Source organism: Lygodium microphyllum, chromosome 8, assembly GCF_053477565.2.
Source record: "Lygodium microphyllum isolate KBCC chromosome 8, Lygodium_microphyllum_v1.1.10, whole genome shotgun sequence".
NCBI lineage: Eukaryota > Viridiplantae > Streptophyta > Polypodiopsida > Schizaeales > Lygodiaceae > Lygodium > Lygodium microphyllum.
The window spans coordinates 50100896-50116081 of NC_141142.1; the positions used below are offsets into that span (position 1 = coordinate 50100896).

The 15186-nt window shown below is 36.8% G+C and overlaps 1 protein-coding gene across 1 annotated transcript; it reads right to left on the minus strand.

Annotated features, from left to right (window-relative positions):
• Positions 1–5083: 5083 nt before the first annotated feature.
• LOC148032267 (uncharacterized) lies at positions 5084–7811 on the minus strand. Its single transcript, XM_087683899.1, has 3 exons — positions 7297–7811; positions 6930–7105; positions 5084–5196 (listed from the first exon to the last, which is right to left on the minus strand). Exons 1-3 carry the CDS (start codon positions 7809–7811, stop codon positions 5084–5086), a joined length of 804 nt encoding a protein of 267 aa, XP_087540025.1.
• Positions 7812–15186: the final 7375 nt, after the last annotated feature.

Sequence of the window (15186 nt, forward strand, 5' to 3'; positions counted from 1 at the left end):
AAGTAAGGGATAGAGGCTGCCAGACTTGGCACCTCTTGCAAGTACAAGCTTGCCACAAGTAATCTTCCATGCAGAGTCTCCAAAGGATACAAAATACCCTACATCATCAAGCTATCCAGCTAACATAAGGCTGCGAGTCAACACAGATACATGGCGTACATAATGTAAAACAAAAGAACTGCCAGAAGGAAATTGCAGCCTAACATCTCCAATGCCCACAATGTCAAGATACCTATCATCACCAAGACGCACAAAACCAGACATGGTATGATAGGTATGAAACCAATATCTATAGGGTGTCACATGAAAGGATGCACCCAAATCCAAGAGCCAGCACCGCGCATACATAGAATGTATCTCAAAAGACTGTAAGGCATCGCATGTAGAAGCTGCAAGTCTGAATCAGTGGCTTGCATGACATTAATCTCTTCTATCTTCACATTAAACTTTGCAGGTACAATATTGTGCTAAGAAGACTTTTTCTACACTTTTTATTTTTTATTTTCCTTGCGCTTATCATCACGCATTTTATGGCATTGCAGCCTAATATGTCCTGCTTTCCCATAATAATAACAGGTAAGATCAGAGTTCTGTCCACGGGACTTATTACGACCATGTGACTTGGACCTGGACTTTTGAGAGTCCCTACCCTTATGAGCATTATCATGCCTGCTATTTTTGCCACCTCTAACGGTCATTGCATGTGAAGAGTGGGAAGCATCATTGTTTCTCATGTTGATTTCCTCAGTCAATAAAGCACTCTCAACATCTTTGATTTTTAGCCCATCCAGCTTGTTCGTGCATATGGCAGTACGGAATACATCCCATGATTCAGGCAAGGTGCCAAGCAGAAAAAACGGGTGCAAGTTGTCTTTGAACTCAATACCCTGTGACAAAAGACTCTTCATGATAGCATGAAACTGATTGAAATGAGATGAAAGGGAGGTCCCCTCCTTCATGCGAAGGTCCATTAACTGCATCAGCCAATACATCTGTGACGCAGGACTCTACTGCGCATAAAGCTCCTGAATCTTCTCCCATAAATCCCATGCACTTTGATTCTCATCTTCAAAAACATTATGATGGACCTCTCATGAGAGTGACAAAATAATGGTAGACATACATAGCTCATCAACTTCCATCCAAACATCATCCATATCCTCAGGTTTGATACCCTTGAAATGCAAGGGTTTAATCTGTAACTTCTGCACTAAAACCTGCCATATTTGGGACTTCAAATACCCATAGTTGGTACCATCCAACTTAGCAATGTTAAAGAGAGCTGTATCTTTTAGATGACCAGCCATACTGTCCCAAATCAAAGCAAAAAAAAAATACAGGTTGCTGTAATTAGCAGAAAATGCACTAAAACAACTGCTAAAACTGGTTGAAAGGGTGGATTTCACCAAGAGAAGCACTTGTCCACCAAATATGACCAAGATAACATCAAATAGTAAGCATTACCCTCATAAAAGTGCTCAAAATTTGTAGATTTTAGCTTGCTGTAATAAATGACAACAGTATGTAAAACTATCCCAAAATGAAGCAATCACTGATACATATGTCATTGCAACTACCAGGTAACAAGATACATCCAATAGTGATTTTCCAAGGGCAAGAAGGTACCAAGAATTGTCAAACCAATAACTTGTTAGGAAAGAGACATCTCATATGTCCAGAAGTCATGCATGTAATGGGTCTCGAGGTAAGAGAAGAGACCAAGCACAAGCACAGCTGATAGAGCAAGAAGCTCAATACATAACCATCCAAGATGTATACAAAACTGACAAACCTGTGACAGAGATAGGTGGCTGCCTCAATAGTCATATCAAATCAGCCCACTACAGACAAATTGCAGATATAAAGCTCTCAAGAGAGTAAATGCATGTAACTCTCCCACAAGCTCAAGCTCATTTGTAAATAAGACTTAGTAAAGGCTCAAAAGCATTCCAGAACCAAAGACAAGCTCGATGTCATAACCCGAAGGTCAATACTTCATTGCATATCCCAAAGACATAGCACGAAACCAATAGGCATAACCAAACATGAGATAATAGGCTTCAGCCCACTGTGGTACATCAATGATTTACTGTTCAAATCTGAGTAGTTTCAGCAAGAAAATCAGTCCAAAATGATGGCATAACATGTGCCTTGCATCCCCCAAACAATCGGGCATCAATAGGTACCAAACTGAAGTAGACATGCCCAAACAAGCATAGCATTATACCAATATTACTTTTGCATAACATGATTGTGGGACTACTGTAAACAGTCATGGGAATGTATAGATCAGACCCAAAAGTGATGCCAATGATCAAGGAGACTTCAACTGAAGTTAGAGACCATTGCGAAGTGCATTGCCAAGCCCAAAGAAGCATGACATAGCCATCAATGAGGAGTAGGTGAGCTGTTGTAGTGTGCTGTCTAGAACAACAAAAAAAATGGTGCAAATTTTCTGATCCCTTCTTCTGCTCTTTGCATCCATGTGGCCTTAATGGTAGTGGTTGGAGGCTCCGGGGAGTGCCCAGGGAGGCCCACAACAAGCCTCAAGTGCCCAAATGCAAGAGGGAGCAAGATCCAAGCTCCAAGGGTTTGAACGATGGCTGCCCTGTTTGACTGCACCTTGAAAACTGAAGAAAAACACTAAAAAAACACTTCAATATCTTTGTAGCAATGCTCTGAGGATGCCTCAATAGGCCGGGAAGGTGCTCGGGAAGTTGGGGAGTGACGGGAGCTCGAGAAGGTCGGCTATGGCTGCCGAGAAGGAGACCCAATGTTGTAGGTATTTGAATGGAAGCGAAGAATGCCAAGAACCAAGCTTGGGAAGTTAAGAAGCCTCGCTCTGATACTAGTTTAAAGGTGAGAAGGATCGAGGCTTGCTTGGAAATGAGCTATGGCGGAGAGCAAGAGCAAGAAGCAAGAGAGACACAAATGGAAACTCCAACAACCACAATGTGTGGTCGAGCCTTCCTTTATTCAAATTGTCATCAAAAGAATAAAGAATAAGTGACTGTGATAGGCGTCCGCCACCTGCACTGTGCAGTGGCGGGTACTGTCAGTGTAGTAATACACGGGCAACTAGGCGGAGGCACCTTTACCCCCAACAAGAGCCACTTTTCTACCCTTATTCGAGGTTTAGCGTTGTTAAGTGAGCAGTGATTGAGAGAACAACCTCACTCACTACCCAATAATGAAACGTGAAGGAGTGGTAGATAGGATAATTGACTTTGTTGATAAACAACATAAACATGAAAAATTTTAAAGTTTTACAAACTCCACACAAGCCACACGTGAAATCAAACGACCAGCAATGCCTCTGCTGGTAGCTCCAAAAAATCTTGAAAACACTCTAGGTAGAGCAATCAACAAATATTTAAACCAAATACTTGCATCCGAAACAAAAAACCAAATAGTTTGTACCTCTTTGAAATCGATACTCCTCCTTGAGAATCCAACATCCGTATTATGCGAGTCTTGAACACACTTGAACAACCATACTAATGTTTGGTACCTTCTCTCTCTCTCTCTCTCTCTCTCTCTCTCTAAAACCAATTTCTATAATGTGAGAAGGCCCCTTGCACTTCCTTCTCTCCTCCCTTGTATAGAATTGTTTTGGATTCTCACACATTGAGTTTACTTTTTCTAAACGCTTGAGCGTTTTGTGCTTTCCTATAAAGCTTTAGAAAACCTAAAACCTTTTTTCTTTTCAAACTCAAAAGTTTTAAGGTATTTAACCTTAAAAAGCTTTAATAAGCTTTTCAAACGCCATCGAACCATCTTCATTGAGAAAAAATGTATCGTACTTGCATGTTTGCTCGATGCACGATTTGTGATCTACCATGGCCACCTTGCCTGCTCTGCTACTTCTACTCCACCACAACTCCGCATGTGCTTCAAATTCCACGGGAAAAATGATATGCAAACGACCTGCACGTCGGAAGAAGAAGGATGAGGCAAAACAATATTTTAACGAAAAAACAATGCTTGTTGTCCATCATTGATAAATTGTAGGCGTCGAGTCCAGCAGCAGCAGCAGCAGCAGCGGCTGCTCTTCTGCTGCTGCTACTGCTCTTTTGCTGCTGCTGCTAAAAATGGCGACAGCAGCAGCTGCTGCTGCTCTTCTGCTGCTGCTGCTCTGCTACTGCTAAAAATGGAAATGGAGAGCAGTGCTGCTGTTGCTACTAAAAATGAAAATGGAGAGCAGTGCCAGCCATTATCATGATTATCAAACCAATCTTGTTCTCCTCTGATGTCGACTTCCAATATTGCGCCACATTCCGTCCCACGAAAAATGCACAGAGTTGGTCACCTCTTCTTTTCTGCAGTTGATCACCTCTACACCACTTCTGTTTATATGAAGCTAGTGATGAACTTTCCTTCATGACCTCTGTCATCGAAATTCACGACTTCTTTTCTATAATGGCTATTCTTACTCCGCTTATTGTTGAGAACCCTTTGGCATAGAATGCTCACATATATGGCATGGATGTAGCCTCCTTAATTGCCGCCGTCACAGCAATGTAATCAACCCTCAATAATCCCAATATAATAAAACCTGCAATTCTGTGTGGCACCAACGTTCTTTGCACTACATAATCAAATAATAAACGCGCGCGCCGTTCTAGAAACCATTTGCCCAAACTCGCAGATCATATGCAAAGCACAGAAATCTCAACACTTGCATTCCTCCAAGAAATTCATGTTTGAACATCCTCTTTAGCTAATAAAACATTGTCCCTTCTATAATTATACTGGGCGCTCCGCGCGTAGGCTCAGCCCGGCGCTACGCGCTAGCTTTCTCTCAGCACTTCGCACCGAAATGTGAAGCACCAATGTTTTAACTTGTTCACACATTCTTCCACTTAGTAATGAATCAAATAGTCTTGCAATTTTTAAACTTCATTATAAAATCTAACAATTCAATACAATAATATTGATTATCTCAACCATAATAATTGGAAAAGATAACTGAAGCAAAAGTGATTTTTAAATATCACTGAAAGAATTCCAACTATAACAACAAGTAAATGGAAAAGAAAGTATATAATGTTTTCAAAAAGATAGTTGTATTGTTGAAAATCAACTATCGAAAAGAAAGCTTTCGCTTCTTAGATGAATTATCAACATTGGATCTAGCATGGGGAACATGTGTGGGCGAAGCTCTGACACGCCCTGCCCCAGATTGTGCTGCAACATCTAAAAATGAAAAAAAAAGGCTTTAAAAATAACAATATTAAATTTATAAAGCAAAACATTAATGAAAATGGTGAGTAAGTATTACCTAGGGACGTGATATGATTGGCTCTAACATTAGTAGAGTAGTCGTCGGTGAAATTTGGATGAAACTGATGCAAAGTTACAAAACATGATAAATCTTGAAACTCCCATTTACTCTAGCCATTCGGTATGTGTCTAGTGTGGGATCGAGATATGAAGTACTCAACATCTGTTTGTCCAACATAGTAGCATTGGATCCATCCAAAATATAAAATTTCTACATATAAAGGAGTGTTTCCATTAGTAAATCCATCATTGGGTAATCTTTCGATTACCCTAGCCAAAGTTCTATGGATAATATCATCCGTAGCAATAGTTTGCAATGCTTCTTGAAGTCTCATTTGATAAGGAGAGGCACGATAATATTCGAACACTGTTTGGGCCATCTATTAATAAAATTTAGAAAACATAAAAATTAATAATATTGATCAAATTTTAAAAAAGAAAAAAAAAGACTTTACAATATTGAAATTAGAAGACCAATTTAGAAGAGAAAAAGAGTTTGTAATGCCTATTGTATAAAAGAACTTTATACATGATAATTTCTCAAAACTTACTTTTGTATAAATACAAATAAAATTTCATAGAAAATAAGTCAAACATGGTTTTATTCAAGGAATATAATATTTCAAAAGAGCATGAGAGATTAAAACATATCATTTTTTGTTAAAGGAAAAAAGTTGAACTTACTTTTCTTTGAAGATCTTAATACTTAAAAAGAATAGGAGACAATAAAATAGTTCATTTCTTGAAAATATCTGATAAAAAAAGAATAAATAAACTTTGATGATATTGCACCAAAAATATTATGCAAATATAATATGAGAAAAAAAACATTACACTTATGATAGAAAGTTCAAATAACTTTTATGGTAGAAATAATTTAAACACTATGTTCTCATATAGTAAAACAAACATACCTTTAACTCTACATAAAATCATGAATATCTATCCATACATGAGAGATCTGATTAAAAAATTAAAGTATTAAATCAGAGAAAATAAGACAAACTTGTTTTTCATTGACGAAGAACTTAATACTGAAAAAGAGCATAAGAAAGTACAACACTATATTTTATAGATATGTGAACAAAGAAGAAAAAAAGGCTTTGATTGTATTGAAATAAAAATATTATGCAAATATAATATGAGAGAACAAAGATTACACTTTTGAAAAAATAGAGGCTATAATACTTTCTGTAAAACTTCTTTATATACAATATTGATGGTACCATTTACCATGTCCTCTTTCTCATCAATCAAGACTTTCAATCTGTCCGGAGACTTTACTCTTGAGAAAGCAACATAGAGTTGACCATGAGTAAAGACTGGGGTTTTTAGATATATCCCCAAACATGATAACATTTGGCCTTGAGATTTGTTGATTGTCATTGCAAACGCCAAACAGACTGGGAATTGCAAGTGTTCCATTGAGAAAGGAAGTTCCAGTGTAGTTGGGATGAAAGTTGTCCTCGGGATGAAAACTCTGTCACCAATATTGGTCCCTATAATTATCTCTGCATCAATGACATTGTTATTGAAAGCCTTGCATACAAGCCTAGTACCATTGCATAAACCTTTAGAAGGATTCAAGTTCTTGAGCAATATTATTGGAGCATTTACTTTGAGCAGCAAGATATGAGGAGAAATACCTCCACCGAGGTCAAGGGAATTTAGATAGTCCACAGAATATAGGAATGAGTTCTCCTCTGTTCTATCCACAGAATCAACACTATAGTATTGTTTAACCTCTCCCGGCATCAGCTGCAATGCATGATTGTTTATCATTTCCACATCGTTGTTTCGAGGTGCAAGAATGGCACGTTCACTAAAGAATGTTTTGAAATCAATTACACAATTCATTTCACGATAGACAAAATTGATCAAGTCTTGCATAGATCCTCCCTTTAACAACAATGCAGGTGGAATTTGCAATATATTATTAGTATGTGTCAAATCTTTTCCATCTCCAATGACTTGCAACCATGCAACAAACTGATATGATCTAATGCGACCCACATATTCTGTGTAAGTTTCAAAACATTGAAATATTGCCACAAATTGGAACAACATATAGCAGCACCAACAATATCCTCACAGGTACCCTTTGGTACAACATGTAATATTTGCCTAAAATCTCCACCTAGTAGAATAACTTTACCACCAAATGGCATATCACACTGCATTATATCCTTTAAAGTTCTGTCCAGTGCCTCAACGGTATTATGATGCAACATAGGATCTTCATCCCACAAAATAAGACTTGCCTCTTTTAACGGTGCTGCAAGGTGACTTTGAATAGGTATATTGCATGTAGAATTATTATCTGCTTGCAATGGAATTTTGAACTTTGAATGGGCAGTACGACCATGTGGCAAAAGCAATGCAACAATACCAGAGGCTGCTGTAGCTATGGCAATGAGACCTTGACTGTGAAGCTTTGCAAGCAAACATTTGTATATGAATGTTTTTCCAGAACCGCCTGGGCCATCTAAGAAAAATGGTTTACCCAAACCACTATCAATAGCATTCATTATTGCCATAAAACAATTTCTTTGTCCATCATTCAACATAGCTTGCATTGTTAAGAAGGTATTCTCTTGTTCTACCTTATCATATAGTTGTTCATCAAGGATCAAAGGATTTGTGTACTCTTGCATTGTCACCTCAGGCAATCCATGATACTCTGCCAAATTGCATCCATGTTGATCTAAAAGTTTTTGAATATGCATCAACGCATGATTATTGGCCTCATTTTGCATATCAACATTTTGCCCATTTTGCAAGGAGAGTCGATGTTTTATAACTCTTCCCATAGAGCCTATGGTATTAGCGGAACTATGGGAACTCTGTCAGTGGAACTAAGAACTCTTGCCATAGTTCAGCAGAACCGATGCTCAATTAAGAAATTTTGCCATATTTTGTAAGGAGAGTCGATGGTATCAGTAGAACAAATTTCTTAATTGAGCATCGGTTTGCACCAATGCAGCTTCATGCAAACACATTTGCCATTCATCATCTGTTTCCAACATTCCTTTTACAATGCAAGCCTCCTTAAAAGTTGAATATACCACATTATCAACTGTACACAATGCCTCAAAGGATGTGCACCCCTTGCATACAGTGAGTAGTAGGTGCAAATAGTATTTTTCTCCACACGTAGGTGAAACAAAGTATATTCAACCACATGTGTTTCCTTGCTTTCTCTTTGTCCACATTTTTTTGTGTGCATTCCAAACCCAAAACATTGGAAAGTCTTGATAGAGAACGGTGTTAGCGTCAGGGTGCAAACGATTGCATGTAAACCATTCTGTGAGAGTTGTTTTTTGAGCATCTTCATTTTGCACCACATCACAAATGTTATCAGAGTCACGAAAGGAAACAATATTCTCTCCAAGTAAATGTATTTGCAATCGTTGAATATCGGGTTTCTCATCATGAAGTTTGAATTCAAATATTCACCAACATGCTTCAGAAGCTGAAATATATCGTGCATCTAAGTACCTCTCAATCTCATCAATATTTTGTGCATCAATATTTTCTGTGTCAATATCATTGGATCTGGAACCACGCGTACTTTTAAATCGAATGGTTGCTCGATCATGGCCCTCATATACATATTTATACAAATATTTGACAGCTGCAATTGTCAAGCAAACCTCAACATTTATGTGAGCACTATACTTGGAACTCAAATAAGGATTGTAAGGCACTATCCATCGGTTATCCAAGAGGTTACCATTAGCATTATGAGTCCTTCCATCCTCTCGATGTCTGTATAAAGGATAACCAGTTTTATCAATTGTAGTTGTATGTATAAACTTTTTTGGATAATCCTTTATACACTTTCCGTCCACCATGCAAGCACTTTTTGGATTGAACTCACCACACGGACCATGTATGTTACATTTAGTAACAATTCGATACAAATCCAAAAATCTTTCCTTATTAGGTAGCTCAGCACACACCAGTCTATCATAATGACGTGCTTCTAGTGGCTTAAAGCGTGGTTCTAATATCAAGAGCGTATGTGAATGAGGCAAGCCTCTCTTTTGGAATTCTATGACGACACATATCCAGCAACTTTACCAAACAACTCCTTTTTCACTATCGACTACATCATGTCCTTATGTTTCAAATGAAAAACTCTAGCAGTTAAATCTGGTCAATCATGTGCAGTTTGACTAGGCAACAAAGCATTTGTAATTTCAGACCACTTAGGATTGCATGTCATGGTGATAAAAAAATCAGGTTTCCCTTTGCTACGCACAATTGCCATAGCATCTTGACATAATTGGTACATGAAACTTGGTCCACCTGTAAAGCTAGATGGCAATACTATTCTCCTGTCCACACCAATCCCAACGATATTAGTATCAACTGGATCTGAACCATTGACCATATCAGCCAATCCCCTATACATTTCAACTTGCAATGTTGCTTGATTACGACGACACCAAGCCAATCTACATTGTTCAATGCTACAATAAGCACCGACAATGTATTGTTGTAGCAAGTGACCACCACGCAAAAGACATGCATTAGTATCATCTTGAATCTGAAGTCGAAAAGCGTAATACTGCATTTGAGTGACACAATCTTTATTTGCAAGATTATTGGCATTAATATGAGCATCCATAAATGCATATGGAACTTTAATATGCCATCCATCCTCTCCATTTGGAAAAAGAAGAATATATAACAGTGGCATATATGCCTTGTGTAAGTTAGAAATATAAATCAAATGGCCTTGTTGTGTGCGAACTTGAATGCTACGATGATCAAGTGTATCATCATCACCTTGTCCAGGCATGATCGCAACAACCTCACTTGCAGTGGGAACTGGATATCGTCTAGAGGTGGATCAAATTTGAAAAATGGACATTCTTATTTCTACTGATGGATTGCATTGCAAGCTTGCACCAACTGCTATAAAGGCCTGTGCGTAAGCATTGTGATCATGCATCATTTGTTGAAGCTCTTGTAGTAAGTCTGGCAAAAGCCTAGGTAAAACTTGCATGCGATTCAATAACTCATGATCAGTGTCATAAATATAAAGTTGTGCAAACTTTGGTATTTGTTGTCCATCCTCACAATAGGGAACCTATTCGGTGATATATTGATCCATGAACTCAAAAAGTATAACCATTTCCATTTTGAGGCAAAAGCTCATCAATTTTTGTACCCATTGAAACAAAAGCCAATGCTCTATTATAAGCACATATTTTTTTTTTAAACTCTCTACTTTGTGGATTTGTGCCATCAAGAAAATTACATAGAGGTTGTGGTGGCTGTTGTAGAGGTGGTAAAATTACTTTCCCTTCTCTACAGCAATGCTTTCCAATCGAGGTTGTACGCATTGTTTTAGTTTCACTGTGCCACAACTTAGCCATGCAATGGTGACAAACCTTGCAAAGGGTACCAATTGCATGCAAATTTGGTTTTTGGAAGAGCAAAATTGTTACTGATGGATGAATATCCAAATTAGGTGGCATGTTATGGAGAATTGAACAAAATCCACCATTTTGAGGTAGAAATATAGGAGCTTGAATCCTGTACTGGTCATGTACCATCTCAGTACTTGCACCTGCATTACGGATAGCTTCATTGTCTTCTTGAATAACGCGAGGAAATTGAACATCTAAGGACAGTAATGGTGCACCAGGCATTTGAGCACTTATATCAATTGTATTTGTTGTAGTGCGATGCAATTGTTGCAATTGCGTTCTTGCTCTTGCCCTGTGTCTACGTTTAGCTCTAGTAGCATCAAGCATTTGCCTACAATTTCTTAATCCACCATCTGGATTATTTGTGTTTCCATTTCTTTTTCGACTTGTATTACATACCCCCACTCCGAAGGGTAGCAATTCATGGTTATCCAACATCTCAACATCTATATTGTGGATAGTTGCATTGTCTTCTTGACTAATAGGAGGTGGTTGAACTTTCAACGGCAACAATGGTGCAACTAGCATTTGGACACTTGTAGCTTGGATGCCATTGTATCTATCTCTATCTATGGTAGCATGATACCGTTGTTGTAATTCTATTCTAACTCTTGCCATGTGCCTACGTTCAGCTCTCGTAACATTAAGCATTTGCCTACGCACACTCAAGCCACCATTAGGATTGTATTGTCGAGTTGTGGTAGACATCTGAACCTAAAAGGATACCAAAACATGAGCAGCAGAGCAAGATGCAGCGTGAAATTGATTGGTTTGATATAGCTGATTTGGGATTTGAACATCCATATTTTTTCCATTTGCATGATGTTGTTCATACATATCTCTTGCATGGTCACAAACATGTAATTCAGTCCTAAATCTTACAACGTGCCCACGTTTATGTCTAGTAATTTTGAGCATTTCCCTACATGCACGTAATACACGATCTCTAGGCAGAGAATGTGTTGGAAGTACCATTGTCAAGAAAAACCTAAGATAAAAAGAAAAATGTACTTTGATATTAGTATTTACAAATGCAAAGTTTTTCGAAACGTTATTATAGTCTATACTATGATAAAGATTATAATTTCACATAGGGAACAATGTAATCTCACATAGGCAAGAATATAAATTGAAATAGCATATTATGTCATTGTCGTGAGGGATACATAAGTCCAAATCACATAAAATTTCTCAAACCCGGCAATAGAATGACATATCTATTGGAGGATTTGTCCAAAAAGTCTTGAAGGAATTAGATATGTTAAGAGAACTATGCATTGGATGATGAACTCGTATGACGATTCACACCAAAGTTCTGGCAGAAGGAGATTGAAGCTCTTTGAAGTTTGATTAAACTCTTCATTTGCTTCTTAATTGTATCCAACCGATGCATGAGCTTTAGGGATACAACACAATTGTTGTGTCATTTGACATGTTTGAGGGCACATCAAACTGACTTCGTCCTTAGCATGTCTTAGATTTTACGGACATTCATCCGTGCATTGAGAACGCATGAAACGATGTTTGGTACATGAACATTGTTTCTTGCATCATATGTTTCAGCACACTCCATATGGTCATCGTTATACAACGTATTTTTAAAGAGAGAGAGAGAGAGAGAGAGAGAGAGAGAGAACATTTTTTAAAAGTAATTGCATACTTTTATGACCTAGGCGTACTAAAATTTCTTCCTATCTCTTAGGGAAGACTTTGGCAAAGATATACCTCAAGATAAATTTGTTCTAAACACTATTTCAATATAAAATTTGAAGATTATAACATCACATAAGCAACAATATAATCTTACATATGCAAGAATATAAATTGAAAGAGCATATTATGTCATTATCATGGGGGATATAAAAGTCCAAATCACATGAGAATTCTCAAACCCAACAATAGAATGACATATCTATCGGAGGATCTGACAAAAAGTTATTGAAATCCTTAGATATGCTAAGAGAACTATGAATTGGATGATGAATTCATGTGACGATTCAATAGGTTCAACATTGCAGAGAACCTATTGAGGCAAACTTTTAGAGATGTGACATGCACATTGAGGAAAATGCTCTCAGGTATTCTTTTGAGCCAGTAATTCACACACTCCATTATTTGTACGATCATTGCTCTTAGCAAGGTCTCGCAGCTTTTCTGCATGGTCTTCAAAGCACACCATGTCCAGTGCTTGTGAACCAACTCATAGATTTCTCCTATATAGCCCTTTATTTCATCTATCTCATCTTGCAAAATTATCCCATCAGCCAAGCCCCCTTCATATTTTTCTGCCAGGATTTTTTCGATCCTTTGAAGGTGATCACCAAAGTTTTGACAGAAGGAGTTCGAAGCTCTTTGACCTTTGTTTAAACTCTTGATTTGCTTCTCAATTGCATCCAACCGATGCATGAGCTTTAGGGATACGACGGAAGTGTTGTGTCCTTTGACATGTTTGAGGGCACGCCGTATTGACTTCCTCCTAGCCATGTCTTTGACTTTACGCACATTCATTCGTGCATTGGGAGTACACAAAACAATGTCCGGTACATGGACATTGTTTCTTGCATCAGATGTTTCAGCATGCTCCATACTGCCATGGTTACACAAAGTATTGAGAGAGAGAGAGAGAGAGAGAGAGAGAGAACATTTTTAAAAAGTTATTGAATACTTTCATGACCTAGGCGCACCAAAGTATTACAATATTTTGCATACATGAGAGAGACACAATGAGACTATGTCGAGAAAATATTTGACACATCTTTTCCCCCACATCAAAGCATGAATATCCATATACACATGAGGGACATCATAAAAGCATTAAACTATTAAATTATTCAAGCATTAATTAAAAATTAAATGAACAAAATATTAAGTTTTTAAAGTTTTAATAAACAATCTAATTACTTTATTCATCAATATTAACACATCTTTAACTCTATATTAAACCATGAATATCCACATGTATTTGAGAAAGACAAAGTGTGTATTAATAAAGAAAAACATTTTACATGCAATAAATTACAATATTTAAATTTCAACTTTGTAACTTTTAGACAACACATAATACACATTAATTAATAGCACACATACACATATCAATACATAACATTAACACAAACATAACAATATTATCACACATCCTCTCCATAACACACTTAACACACATTCATATTAAATGCATAATACACATTAATTAATAGCACATATATACATATGAATACATACTATTAACACAAACATAATAATGTTATCACACATTTATACTAAAACACATACACACATTAATTAATAACACACTTAAAACATGTAATACACCTTAACAATGTAATGACACACATGACACATTAATTAATAACACGCATAAACACATTAAGAAATAATATTAACACACTTTCATATCAAAATACATGACATGCATACATTAATAACACGTATAATACACATTATTTAATAACACACATTCATTTTTAAATGCATAATACACATTAATTATTAGCACATATATACATATGAATACATACTATTAACACAAACATAATAATGTTATTACACATAACACACATTAATTAATAACACACTTAAAACATGTAATACACCTTAACAATGTAATGACACACATAACACATTAATTAATAACATGCATAAACACATTAAGAAATAATATTAACACACTTTCATATCAAAAGACATGACATGCATACATTAAAAAATTAAACATGCAATAAATTAAAATATTTAAATTTTAACTTTTATAACTTTGAGAGAGAGAGAGAGAGAGAGAGAGAGAGAGAGAGAGAGAGAGAGAGAGAGAGAGAGAGAGAGAGAGAGAGAGAGAGAGAGAGAGAGAGATGCCTACATGAATACTTAAATGATCATTGTGCATACATGAGACACATGATCAAAGTGCTACAATTTCAACTTTCTAATTAACTTTATGTGAGAGAGAGAGAGAGAGAGAGAGAGAGAGAGAGAGAGATGCACCTGAGAAGTATTGATGATGACGAAAGAGTAGAGTTGATGACGAAAGCAAAAGTACAAAAACTGTATGGAAAAATAGAAATGATGTTAGAGAGTAACACCAAATATATTTAAGTGCATCATACACATTGGCAATGTAATAATGCACATTAATTATTAACATGCCTACACACATCCCCCTCTCTCATTCTTCACAATAGCATGCACACAACACACACACACGCACTTGCACGTGCGCGCGCGCGCACACACACACACACACACACACACACACACACACACACACACACACACACACACACACACACTCACTCACTCACTCACTCACTCACATGATATGCGTACATTAATAACTCATATTATTTAACAACACACATCCATATTAAAATACATAACATACATACATTATTAACACACATACACACATTAAGACATAATATTAACACACGCTCATATTAAAACACATTATATACATACATTGATAATA

Bases quoted from the DNA above. Each gene is read 5' to 3' on its own strand.
- LOC148032267 (XM_087683899.1), bottom strand. From the start codon at position 7,811: ATGAATGCTATTGATAGTGGTTTGGGTAAACCATTTTTCTTAGATGGC. The intron at 7,106-7,296 runs GTGGGTCGCATT...AACATTCTTTAG, and splicing joins TTGAAACTTACACAGAATAT to TGAACGTGCCATTCTTGCAC. The intron at 5,197-6,929 runs GTATTTCTCCTC...TTTCATTTTTAG, and splicing joins TTCCCTTGACCTCGGTGGAG to ATGTTGCAGCACAATCTGGG.